The sequence below is a fragment of the Emydura macquarii genome, unplaced genomic scaffold, assembly GCF_026122565.2.
Source record: "Emydura macquarii macquarii isolate MOO-44397 ecotype Brisbane River unplaced genomic scaffold, CSIRO-AGI_Emac_v2 contig_1043, whole genome shotgun sequence".
Taxonomy (NCBI): domain Eukaryota; kingdom Metazoa; phylum Chordata; order Testudines; family Chelidae; genus Emydura; species Emydura macquarii.
The window spans coordinates 18,428,814-18,442,658 of NW_027131180.1; the positions used below are offsets into that span (position 1 = coordinate 18,428,814).

General features: G+C 38.8%; 1 protein-coding gene across 1 annotated transcript in view; it reads left to right on the top strand.

The window, feature by feature from the left end:
• The window catches only part of LOC137151031 (cell adhesion molecule DSCAM), a 323,665-nt gene that overhangs the window by 258,784 nt on the left and 51,036 nt on the right, over window positions 1-13,845 (top strand). Inside the window, exons 4-5 of the mRNA XM_067545225.1 lie at window positions 4,176-4,315; window positions 12,762-13,040. Coding sequence (XP_067401326.1) covers window positions 4,176-4,315; window positions 12,762-13,040 — 419 coding nt within the window. The remainder of the gene's footprint in view (window positions 1-4,175; window positions 4,316-12,761; window positions 13,041-13,845) is intronic.

Consider the following 13,845-nt stretch of genomic DNA (forward strand, 5'->3'; position numbering starts at 1 on the left):
TAATAATTATCAAACACCAGGAGAACAAGAGTGCTCTTAGTGTTGCTATAAACTGTTTATCTCTTACTTTTAATAAATGCAATCATCGGTAGGGCTAAAATTCCAGATGGGTCTTCAGAGGGAGGTTGGTGGATGATTGGGCAACAAAATGGCAGATGAAATTCAATATAGATAAATGCAAAGTAATACATATTGGAAAATATAATCCCAACTCTACATATAAAATGATGGAGTCTAAATTAGCTGTTAAAAGAGATCTTGGAGTCATGGTGGATAGATTGCTGAAAACAGCCACTCAATGCACAGCAGCAGTCAAAAAAGCTAGCAGAATGGTGGGAATCATTAAGAAAGAGAGACAGATTAATTCAGAAAATATTGGATTGCCTCTTTATAAATCCATGGTACGACTACATCTTGAATATTGTGTGCAGATCTGGTTGTCCCATCTTTAAAAATATATATTGGAGTTGGAAAAAGTACAGAAAAGGGCAACAAAAATGATTAGGGGTATGGAAAAGCTTCCATATGAGGAGAGGTTAATAAAACTGGGACTTTGCAGCTTGGAAAAGAGACGAGTAAGGAGGGATATTATAGAGGTGTATAAAATCATGACTGGTGTGGAGAAAGTAAATAAGATAGTTTATTTGCTCCTTGTCATAACACAAGAACTAGGAGTCAATCTATGAAATTAATAGCCAGCAGGTTTAAAATGAACAAAAGAAAGTATTGCTACACACAACGCACAATCAACCTGTGGAACTCTTTGCCAGAGGATGTTGTGAAGGCCAAGACTATACCAGAGTTAATAAAAGAACTAGATAAGTTCCCGGAGGATAGGTCCATCAATGGCTATAAGCCAGGATAGGCTGAGATGAAAACCATGCTCTGAAGTGTCCCCAGCTTCTGTTTGTCAGAAGCTGGGAATGGGTGAAGGGATGAATCACTTGATGATTGTCTGTTCTGTTCATTCCCTCTGAAACACCTAGCATTGGCCACTGTCGGAAGACAAGATACTGGGCTAGATGGACCATTGGTCTGACCCAGTATGGCTGTTCTTATGTGAAGCACATACTTAGGAGCTTGGCTGGATCAGGGGCTAAGGATGAAATTAACTGTAATTGCAGAGGACCTAAGTATGACTCTGCACTCTTCAGATCCTTAGGACTCAGGAGGGTGAAATCCTGGCCCCACTGAAGTTAATGGGAGTTTTGCCATCGACTTTGGTGGGGTCAGGATTTCACTCTTAGCCTTTAATGAATATGGGTTTGTAATTGAACAGTTTGACAGCTTTTAACTATACCAGTAGTCACTGACAACAGCTATAATGGGCACGTTTAATCAGATTTAACCACCATATGTTATAAAAAATCAATTTGTATTTAGTAAGCATACGATAATTCACTTCTGTACATTTTTTATTTTAAAAACAAAGTTATTGAATGCTACTTATTACTATGTATATCCTTGATTTGTGATTAATGTACTGTTATTCAATCACAATAATTGCGAACAAAAGGAAGTATTTTTTCACACAATGTACAGTCAACCTATGGAACTCCTTCCCAGAGAGTGTTGTGAAGGCCAAGACTATAATGGGGTTCAAGCAAGAACTAGATAAGTTCCTGTAGGATAGGTCCATCAATGGCTATTAGCCAGGATAGGCAGGGTTGCTGTTTGCAAGAGGATGGGAATGGCCGTCAGGGTGGATCACTTGATGATTACCTGTTCTAGTCATTCCCACTGAAGCACCTGGCATTGGCCACTGTCAGAAGACAGGACACTGGGCTAGATGAACCATTGGTCTGACCCGGTATGGCCGTTCTTATGAGTGCAAAAACATGCACTGCATTCTAATGACAATGCTAGATATTAAGTGATAGAAAATGTTACTGCAAAAACAATTTAATATTTTCTTTTTTCCTGTATCTCTTAATTTCTACTTATTATAATAATTAAAAAACTTGGTAAAATTATCCTTTCCCTAAAAGTTTATTTATATATTTGTTTGTTTGTTTTTCCGCAATGTCTGGAGGCACCAAGTGAAAACAGGGTGCCATTGTGCTAGGTGCTGTACATATGCAAAGTAAGATATAGTCCCTGTCCCCAAAAGCTTATGATCTAAATAGACAAGATAGAAAAAAAGTGGGAGAAAGAGAATATCCTCACCATTTTACAGAAGGGGAATTGAGGAACAGATAGATTAAGTGATAAGTCCATGCTCATATGGGAAATCAGTGATAGAGATAGGAATTGAAGTCCGATCTCCAGTACCTTACCTACAAGACCAATTTTCATTTTAAATTTTGTTCATTTTTATTTGACAGTGTTCCCCGCATCAATACAACCATCCCCTTCATCTCCCATGACAACTTTGCTCCACCTTATTTATTTCCAGTGATTGTTATTAGCATCATCAATGAGACCAACACAACAGAGAGAACTGGGCTTGTTCATTATTCTGTGTTCCCTTTATTGGCTGTCTTCCTCATTCTGTTAGCACAGCAAATAAATACATAAACAAAAATTATAAAGACATGTATACACAGTAGCTTTTTCACATTCTTGGTTAAAGAAGAATGGATTAAAAAGAAATGTAAATACATATATACATATAGTATTTGTAGACTCATAGACTTTAAGGCCAGAAGGGACCATCATGATTATCTAGTCTGACCCCTTGAAGATTGCAGGCCACAGAACCTCACCCATCCACTCTCGTAGGAGGCCCATATCCTCTGACTGAAGTTACTGAAGTCCTCAAATCTTGATTTAGGGACTTCAAGTTACAGAGAACCCACCACTTTCTCTACTTCAAATCAGCAAATGCCCCATGCAGAAGTGGAAGGCAAAAAAACCCCCGGATCTCTGCCAATCTGACCTGGGGAAAAATTCCTTCCTGATCCAAAATATGGTGACAAGTTAGACCCTGAACATGTGGACAAGACCCACCAGATATCTGGGAATGAATTCTCGGTAGTAACTCAGAGACCTTCCCATCTAGTGTCCCATCTCTGGCCATTGGAGTCATTTGCTAATAGCAGTTGTGGATGGGCCATGTGCCGTTGTAGGCAACCTCAGCATACCATCTCCTCCATAAACGTATGCCAAATGCAAGTGTGTGTATGTAATATAATATTTTAAAAATTAATTGGAGAAGACTTTCCACCACATTTTGACAATTTTAAGGTACTATGGATCAAATGATGGAGCAGAACAATTTGGGCCTGTCCCTTTTTAAAGAGCAACCACTCTTCTGGGCTTATTTTCTTCTTGAAATTAGACTTTGATGCTTCTAAAAATTTAAGATTATTGCTTTTTCCTTTTCCTTTTTAATAATCTTTGGTTATTTGAACTTGAAAGCATTTCCCTTTTCTTGATCTAGTTTATTTGAGCTCTTAATCTAGACTCAAAGCCCAGAAGTCTCCCACTGCTATGTCCCTTCAAGTCACCTGAGGTTAGCTTTGCTGTCTTTGTTTTCTGTTCTGAGGTCACACTTGAAACAATCTAGTGGCAGGCCCTTCTCAGTCCAGGGTCCCAGTCTTTTTTCCAGATATGTTTCCCTCTCTGGAGAGGTTTCCAGATCTTGGTGTAAAAGCTTTCTTTTTTTTTTTTTTTTTTTTTGCAAGTTTTCTCAAACCTCATTGGTTTCCCTTTTCTTCACAATCATATTTGAAATTTTCTGATTGTTTTCTGGTACTTCTAGGCAATAAGACCAGTTTGGTTTAATATTGTCTTATTATGTATATCCTCCTAGATAATTATTCCGATGTATATCATTCATCAGGTAAATTGCTAGTGTAAAATAATACTCTTTGACATTTAAAGTAGCTGGCTCAAATTCCATATTAGTCGATTCCCTCTTATATTTTATTTAAAACACTTCTCTGGTATTTGGTGTTGTAATAAATGTGATTATGAATTAATGATATCTTTCTTTGATACTCATATGTCATACTTTTAATATGTGTTCTTGTACTTTTATAGGAAATCCACCTGAATTAATTTTGTGATAGGCATTCATAAATGGATGCTTAGTAAAATATAAGATTAACAACTTCATTATCTTAGATTCTGATGAAGAAAACTTCAAACTTTTCACCTCAGAAAGACAAAATAATAATAAAAATCTGTAGGCGTTTTGACCACTGTAAACTCTTTTGTCTTTCAGGATCTAGATTTCTCATCACATCCACGGGAGCCTTGTATATTGTAGATGTACAGAATGAAGATGGATTGTATAATTACCGATGTATCACACGGCACAGATACACTGGAGAAACAAGACAAAGCAACAGTGCAAGACTTTTTGTATCAGGTACTCTGGTATTTCTTAAAATCTGTATTCTATATATTTCTCTCTCCAGCATAAAGCAGGAACTATTGGTACTAATTATCACTTATCTAGCAAACTGAATGCAAATGTAAGTATGTAAGGATGTACAGTACTTTTTCTGTAGAAGTGTTATAAATTTAAGTTGCTTTTTCTATTTTTGTCACTTAATTATGTATTTTTATGTTGCATCATATGTGGAAAACACTGTCCACAATGCTATAATATAAACTATTCCCTCAAAATTAAGAAGCTACAGACCCAAGCCTGCACAGCAGTTCATTCTCAGAACTGGGATAAAAACACAGACGTTCCTAGCTCTTAATCCAATGCTTAGTCCACAAAACTATGCTGCTTTCAACAGTAAGATCTGAAATTTTTTTTTCTCAAATGGCCCTTTCATAAGTAATGTAGATTTAGATGCACACAATCTTTTCCTCTTCTTCATGTAGTTTGAAACATTCACTTGCTGGTATTCTTCTACTTTCTAGTAAATATTGATTGAGATGACCCCCATTCAGCAATATCCAGGATTTAGCAGTTTTATTTTAACCCCTCAGCCTATAAATGCAGCACTCCAGGTCAACATTTCCAAACCATCACTGAGGTGTTAGTCTACCTAATTAGTGTGCACAAAGTAAAAAACACATAAAGCTAGGAAACAGACAGCTAAAAGTGACACCACACCTTCCTGTATCTTAGTGATTAAAGACCAAGTGGGTCTTTAATGACCCTAAGGTTTCAAAAGTGGCTGGGCAGTAAAATTTGTTCAGGGGTTTGATTGAATTATGAAAACAAATTTACATGCCCCCAAAAGTAAGCTATTTTCAAAATTGGACATGCAAGCTGCTTTAAAAAAATGCTTGTCCAGATAACCTAGGAGGTAGAGGCTACGAGCTACACTTTAGTGTGCATTTTGATTAATTTTAGTAGATATATAGTGCTCTACAAACATTAACTTCTCACAGTCCTTCCATTAGGTAAATATGTATCTGTTACTATCCTAAATTTTCCAAAGGGGATAATTAAAGAAGAAAGGATAAGTGATCATATGTAAATTGCAGCCAGGTGTTTTCACCCTGCAGGCTTACAAATGAGAAGGCATATCATTGAACAGTGTAATTTATTTTTCTTTTACAATCTTATTATTTTGAAGCCAGCATCACAATTTTTGTATGTCTAATGATTTTGGAACACTTGGGGTTGTCAATACTGCCTTCTTCCATGTCCCCTATTCCTTACCCTCAGCTCCCAATCTTAGTACAGGGAACTGGGAGCTGAGAGTGAGGAGAGGAGACAATGGCTGGGACTGAGATTTAGCACCACAGCATAGGATTAGAACCCCCACTTTTGAGCATAGGCCTGGAAAGGATCTTCTGGGTCGTTGAATCCAGTCCCCTGCTATTGTAGGCAACCCTGCCATATAATCCCATTCATAAATGTAACAAGTTCCATTTTAAAACCAGTTAGGTTTCTTGCCCCTGCTATTCCTATTGGAATGCTGTTCCAAAACCTCACTCCTTTGATGGTTAATGGGTCAGAGTGTGTGTGTGTGTCTTTGTACGTCTGTTTCTGTATCCAAAAGTCATTACACATCTGCAAAATCAGCCACTTTTGTGCCCCAGACTATACAGTGCACATCCTCTCCCCCTCCCAGATCCCCAAAGAGGCTGTCTTTCCTATCTAATGCCTATGGCATGAGTTATGGCTAGGGCTTCTGTTTTTTAGTTTTAACTGATAAACATTGATAAAATAAATAAAAGAAAGAAAGAAATGGGTGTTTTTTCAATAAACACTAGAAATGGTCACTTGTATCTAAGGGTTTATTTACACAAAGCAGTAATGCTGACTACAGGGGTGTGAAAAGTGCATTAATGTGTTGTGCATTAATTAGTCAGTATAGAGAGTGTGCAGTAAAGATTCCCTGGTGCACTTTAACATAGTGCTATCTGAAACAGTACTACATTAAAGCATGCTAAAGAACACTACAAAGAGATTACTCATTACAGTATATACAAAAAGAAAGCCCACCACGCCACTAATTATTGGTCATCTACATAAAACTCAAAAATTGCTAAAAACAAGTTCTGAAAAATGAAATTAATAAACTCAGAAAACTAAAGCCCTAATTATGGCATTGTAGCAATTACCTGTTTTCACCATCAAACAGCTATTATATGGCTGTAGCCCTGCAGATCAATCTGGGTATAGCAACTGTCACAAGCCAACAACTGAAGGACTCATCCTCCTTCCCTAGGATTAATCCTTTATCAGGAAAATCTGATGATTAAATCTACAAATCCCCACTTCTTGCAGTTTGCCAACTGTGACTGAGATCTTAGGTCACGAAGACTTGCAACAGGATCAAACCTACTGTCCTCCTTTCTTCTGAGAATGTTATTTAATGGCCATTCAGCCCATTTGATAATATAAATCAGTATATAAATGCTAAATACTATTTCATTATTCAATCCAGAAGTATTTCACTATTCAGGTCCTGCTACTTGTACTATGTCCTATGTGGCTGAAACATTCAACCCTACTTTTTTCCAGTCAGATGAGGAAATATAAGTCCAGCACAATGATCTGTCTGGTTATCCCAGATATTTGGTCTTAATAGTACATGTTGATTTCCATCCTTCCCATTCAGCCCTCTAATATGACCCCACTCCCTCATGCAGTCAAGCTGAACCTGAACCAGTGGTAATCTATAATCAAGCCATTATCTTGACCAGTATAGGAGGATTTCTACCCTAGCTGCTTCCTGGAACAAGGCGGAACAAAGCTGCTTGTTTCATCATGTATGCCTTTTTGACCAACCCAGAGGATATACCCCAACATGGAGTTCCCTTTCCTGCCCAATTCCACATTCACTGTCATGGTGGGAAGTCTTGTGCATCCTAATGTACACAACCTTAACTTCAGCATTTTGGGCTTTTGAGTGTTTCGTTTTGGAAAACTAAATTCTGTTCTCATCTACACTCATGCAATCCTGCTCAAGTCACTGGGGTTGCATCGGTGTAACTGAGAGCAGAATCTGACTTCACATACAGAATCCTACCTCCCAATGACTTTGTCTTAACAAGACACAAAAAAACCAAAATAACATTGGGACGACGAATAATTTCTACCTCCATTCCCCACAAAGAAAATCCAAAGCAGAACAGCTTCAAATAAAATGTTTTGCCTCAATTTTCCATTGTCCTTGTTGACAGCCTCCTGCAGCTGACTGCTGAATCCCAATATTTTAAAGAGGCTGTTGCAGTGTGCTTTTCATTAGATTTTTTAAATGGGGATATAGTACTTTCTGTTTATTTTAGTGGCGGTAATTACAAATAGATAAATGGGTTCCTTTCCTCTTTTCTTTTTTGTTTTTAACTGAAAAATGGTTAACAGCTTCGTAGGAGCTTCTATCAGGAATCTATTTGAGGGACATCCTATGAGAACATAAGGCTATTGAAGAGAGGCTTTTACTGTGCACTTGAATACACTAGAACAGAATGCAAGAAAGAGGGGTCATGTTAATTTTATTTTGTACATCCAGAAATCGATCTATATTATCTGTAATATATTATTAGCAGGTTGGTCCTGCTTTGAGCAGGGGGTTGGATTAGATGACCTCCTGAGGTCCTTTCCAACCCTAATCTTCTATCATTCTGATTTTATATTTATATTATCGCCTCTACCACACATGCTTTCTAAACCATATGTCATGGAGAATAACTGTTGCCTGAAGCAAGCACATGGATGTTGGACTCTGGTGTTTTGGCCTTTTTTTTTTTTTTTCCTCAAGCCACTTCTTTCGTTCCCTGTATCAGAGCAGGTGATCCTTGTCCTGTTTTGAGGTCTAAATGCCACCTCATGGATTTGCACTTTAGGGAGTTGTGAACTGTACCACTTATACCTGTCAAACACTTTGAAACTGAAAACATCTATTCAAAGATCATCTGCTCCTGGAAACTTTTGAATAGTGTTGCACAAAAGTGGCAAAAAAAAAAAAAGGGAATTTCCTGTGAAATGTTTAGCCATTTCATGTGCAACTTGTATAGAAGGAATGGAAACACTTTTTTATTTTCAAATCTCCTTAGGAGATTTGGCCTGCTGTATTAATTTAGATGGAATAAATGGTCCGAAGGTGTTAGTATAACCCAGACACTGTTCAGCATTAAACAGTCTTAAACAAGGTTCTGGGACTTGGTATACAGGTAGCTCAGCCTGCTTTGAACCTTGGCAAACACACCATTAAAACCCTTTTAATCTTTTATTGAAGATTCAGAAAAGAAGGGAAAACACTTAACACATTTGAAATGCAAAGTATTAAATAAGGCTTTCATTTTAACAATATCCCTTGTTCCCTTTCACTTTAGCTGGAGAGAGTTTTTAGAAGGAAAAACCCACTTATCTGACAGCCTTTTAGATGGTATCAAAGATAATACTAACTAACCTTTTTACAGAAAGAATAAGTTAGTTGAGATGTGCTGAAACTGTTATTGTTGCTGCTGTTGTTGTTGTTAAAGTCTGATCCCATTTCATCCTAGGTGGTGTTTGAGACTCAGCTGGAGCCCATAGAGGTGGTCAGATCATCTGGGTTCCTTTCTCTAGCCCAGTCTGGTCAGGACATCTCTCAGGATTAGCATGACAAAGGCCCAGGGTCCCAGGAGGTGGTGTGGGTGGCAGCCATGATGGTGAAGCTTGCTCTACTAGCCAATTATTCTCCCAAAAGTCTCTTTCTTTAAGGACCGACAAACAGTGATTGGCAGATTAGCCCGTCCCCCAACTATCTTGTCAACCAGTTAGGCCTAGTTTCCAACACACCAATTTTGGTTCACTGATTTCAGGTTCCATACTTCTCTTTTTTATCAAAAATTATCTTAACACGGTGCTTGAGTAATATCACTAGGCCTTTTTGTTTAATTTAGTGTTTGCCTCCCTTTCGTACCTTTTCCCGTCAACCTTTGTTGTTATAGGTTATTATGACATCTCATGAATTTACACTCACTTTTTACAGCTGAGCTGACAATAAGGGTAAATTTGCAGGCCCAATTATCACAATTGGATATCCAATCCTCATCAGTTTTAGTGGAACTTGGACATCTAAGTCCCTTAGATCGCTTTGAAAATCACAGCCAGAATGTATTTTTATCGTCAATTCCATGTTTTAAAAAAATTATAAAATCAGTTTTAAAAAATTAAACAAACTGACTTAAGGTGGCTGGCATGTTATGATTTTCTCACAGTGTCACTGATTTTCAGTTACTCTGCAGCATCTGTTATATTCTGTACCCTTATGATAGTGCCACTTAATCTACTTTTTTATTTTGATGCACCTTAGTTTTTTTCCCCCACTCCAGCAGCATGACAGGCAATATCATCTGGTTGATAGCAACAGCATCACAGTTCACCAGCTTTGTGCTTTGATCAAGTGCCCATAAAATAACACACATCAGGGGTAATGTACAGGCCAGTGTCTTCTTGAGTCTGGTTAGAAAGCATATAGAATTTTGTATCATTATGTGCAGCTCCTGGAGCCATCCCAGCCACATACTTTGTGGATTTAAGACCACATCCTTACTTCATTCAGTAGCAAAGAAGACCACTGTGCACCTGAAGTTCTGCAAACACATCCTATGTTGAACAGAGGCTACTGAAGTGTCTGCATATGTTAGAGATCATTACTAGCATCCCGTCCATATTTGCATTTGTCTCGAGTTAACTCCATCAAAACCAAGTTGAGGCAGCAGGGTGCCAAACAGGATATGTACAGAAAGCTCTTTTCATGTTGTGTCTGTGGTCTGACACTGCAAACCAGAGATAAAAGAGGAGCAGATTATCCACTTCGTTATGAGTTCTTTCAGCTTTCCTAAAATGTTCCTGAGAGAGTAATTTCTGAAAGCCACACATGCACAACACAGCATGCTAACAAATATTATATGTTGTTGCCAAATATAGACCCAATGTCTACTAATGCGTGTAAAATCATTGGTTCGGTTATGGATCTACATGTCAGTAATGTGATAGACCTTATAGTTGGTGAAAGAATGCTGTAGAACTGATGTTCTTCCTTGAGTGATTGCACATGTCCACTGCAGGTGTTTGTGCACTCTACGGCCTAGCTGTCGGAGAGTTTTTCCTCTAGCGATACCCATCGGGGTGGCACAGGCACTTTCTGCTGCCTTCTGCATCACACATAGACATAGAGGGCAGAGCCCTTCTGACCCCCACCTTAGTTCTTTCCTACTGACCATGATGGTTGTTGGAGCTCCCTTTTCTAGCTTCTGCAAGTCTTTTCTTCTAGCATGTAAGTAGTACCATTTTTAGAATCTGTGTAGTTAGTTAATGTAGTGTTGCTATTTAGTTAGTGTAGATTAGTTGAAAAAAGAAGAAAAATAGAATTTTTGTTGTTGTTTGTGTGTCTCCGGTGCCTAATCTGGATCCCAGCCCTGGTACTGGAGTTATGCCATGCCCTCTGATTGCCCTGCCACTCTTGTGGTAAGGCACTTCCTATTAGTGACCCTCACCCCAGCTGCCTTAAGTGCTTGTGGAAGGCTCAAGTAAGGGACAGATGTAGCATCTCTAAGGGTTTTAAGCTCTGCTCTAAGAAGGACACAGCAGCCAGGCTGAAATATCTGCTGCTAGAATCAGTGCTCTGTCCTCCATCAGAACCATCCATCTTGGTTCAGATACTAAGTGCCTCGCCTCAGCCAGAAGTGCTCTTCCAGTGTTACCAGTACCAAGGGGCAGGTTGGTGTCGTCAGTTCCAAAGATGAGGCAACTTAAGTCAGACTTGGTGCTGGTACATCAAGGGAGATGAAGAGCTCGAGCACAACTAAAGACTTAGGAGAGTGCTCAAAAAGGAGGCAGTCTCTGGAACACACCTCAGAGCAGGGGAGTTCATTGACTCCAGAGTCCAGGACAGGCCTGTTGAGACTCGACTCCTGAAATGCCATGTGATTGTCTCACACCCTAGTACCACAGAACACTTTCCCAGTACCGTCAACCCCTGAGGCATTTCAAGCTGCACGAGAGTTATTGAACCTGTTAGTGTCACCATCAATGGCAGTTCAGGAGTCTCACCCAGCACCGGTGCCCAAGGTAACGTTAATGGCTATAGAAGAGGTCCCTCCGTTTTTCAGGAGAAGGTGACTTTACCTTCGATACTTCCTGATCCCAAAAGCAAAAGAGGGTGACAGGCCTATTTTATATCTAAGAGGGTTAAACAATTCCTGAAGGAAATCTATGTTCCAAATGGTCAGTCTAACTTCAATTATTCCTTCCCTGGAGCCAGGGGACTGGTATACTGTTCTCGACTTAAAGGATGATTACTTTCATACGGCAATTCATCAGAGCCACAGAAAATTTCTAAGGTTCACCATCAGCAGTTTCCATTATTAGTTCATGATGCTCTCGACTGCCCGTCACTTATTTTCAAAGCATATGGCAATGGTAGCAGCATTCCTTCAGAGATCAGGTGTCCATGTCTTCTCTTATCTGGATGACTGGCTCATAAAATGTCAATCCAGGTTGCCAGCATTGTCCAGCATAAGCATAATATGATCCACATTCAAAGTGCTCAGCTGATCAACACAGAGAAGTTGCATTGATAGCTTCATTTAAGTTCATTTTATTTTATTTTAATAGTAATAATAAATGTATGTTTTGTGGTATGGCCGAGAGGCCCCAATCAGGTTGGGCCCCATTGTAAAGCACGCAGCACAAATATAAGAAAATGGCAGTCCCCGTCCAAAGAGATTACAGTCTAAAAGACTACATAACACATAGAACATTATGCTTGGTAAGGTATCGAAGCATAAACATGGACTTAATGTTCCATATTTCTCTAGAGCAGAAATAGCAATGGTCACCATGGCAGTTGGAACTTGTTTGTGTGAGAAAAAGTCTTCCTGGGAACCTGGACAAAGAGCAGTGTGCTGGACTTATCAGCTTTAGTTTACTTCTGCTATCTAAGATTCTTCTTCAAGACTATACAATATTTGTCTGTCAATTAGACTACAAACAGGGTACCACACGGTTTTGGCCATTTCTCTTCTGACAAAGGAATAATTCACTCTTCTAATTCCAAATCCTTTGACCACTTAAAAGCAGGTGGAATAGGTTGGTTTAGTTCTCGGTGAAACATGTTTACATTTTCTGACTCTTCTCTTCTCTTATGGGTGACATGAAGAACGATTGCCACATGGAAAAAATCCAGTGGGAGGACTTCCAAGTAATCATGCAATGTTTAGTTAGTACATGCTGCTGGATGTCAGCCAGCACTGCTGAGATACCACAATCTAGATGACTGGTGCACAGTAGTAGTTTATAGTACATACAGTTCTGGGATAGTAACTAAAAAAGAAGGATAAATAGTGGCATATTGCTTAGAAAACGTAATCTTAATTAACTACACTGAAAACATTTATTTGCTTTCCAGACCCAGCAAACTCAGCTCCATCTATTCTGGATGGATTTGACCAACGTAAAGCCATGGCAGGACAGCGAGTGGAGCTGCCTTGCAAAGCATCGGGGCACCCAGCACCAAAGTACCGTTGGCTGAAGGACAATGTTCCCTGGGAGCCTGATAGTAGGTTTCGGCAGACAGTCACAGGTCTACTGATAGAGAACACACGTCCTTCAGACTCAGGCAACTACGTTTGTGAAGTGTGGAACAACTATGGTACAGCTGAGGTGATAGGACAGCTACATGTAAAACGTAAGTCCAGGACGGAATTTAGCAAGTATGATTTCAAATCCCTGATTGTACATGGTTTCGCAATGGATCGAAAAGAAGGAAACATTTTGTAGCAGCTTCTATTGTTGTCATCATTGTTATTACTTATTTTATTATTGTAAACGGTGGCTGCTTGAAGCTGCTCAGGGGATTGGAATGTTATGAGCAGTCTCAGTGGAGATGGACTAGGGAGTAGAATGCAGACGAGAGATCAGAAGTGCAAAATGAATACGGTTTATCACATGGTTATGTGATTTTTCACATCACAAAAATATTTTGCAAGGTAATAGAACTAGATAAATGGCAAACATTCTTCTGAATAAAAGTGTCAAGCTCTGGTCTCTAGGATTCCTGCTATTCGTTATTTTTGAGTATTCAAATAATCACTGAGTGTTCATGAAAATGTATGCAAATCCTGAATGTCTCATGCATTTTATCATAGATGATTATTAGTCTGAAAAGCTGTATTTGAAAGGCATTATTTGCTGTTTGTTATTCTTCTGTTGTTTACATTTTTTTCTTTAAAGGAGCAGAAACAATACCATGTGACTTAGATTTCTAACCACACAACATGAATAACAAATTGTCAAAAGGAAAAGCATGTGAACAAGCCATTGTCTAAAACTTATTCAGTGAATAATTACAAATAACAAATACATCCAAAGAAAATCAGGAGGGGCCTACATTTGTAAAACATTCATAACAAGTAGTTGAATCAGATCCACTTAATATAGTACAGGCTCATAACAGACCAGGAATATCTGGCAATCCTCAACAGGGAAATACT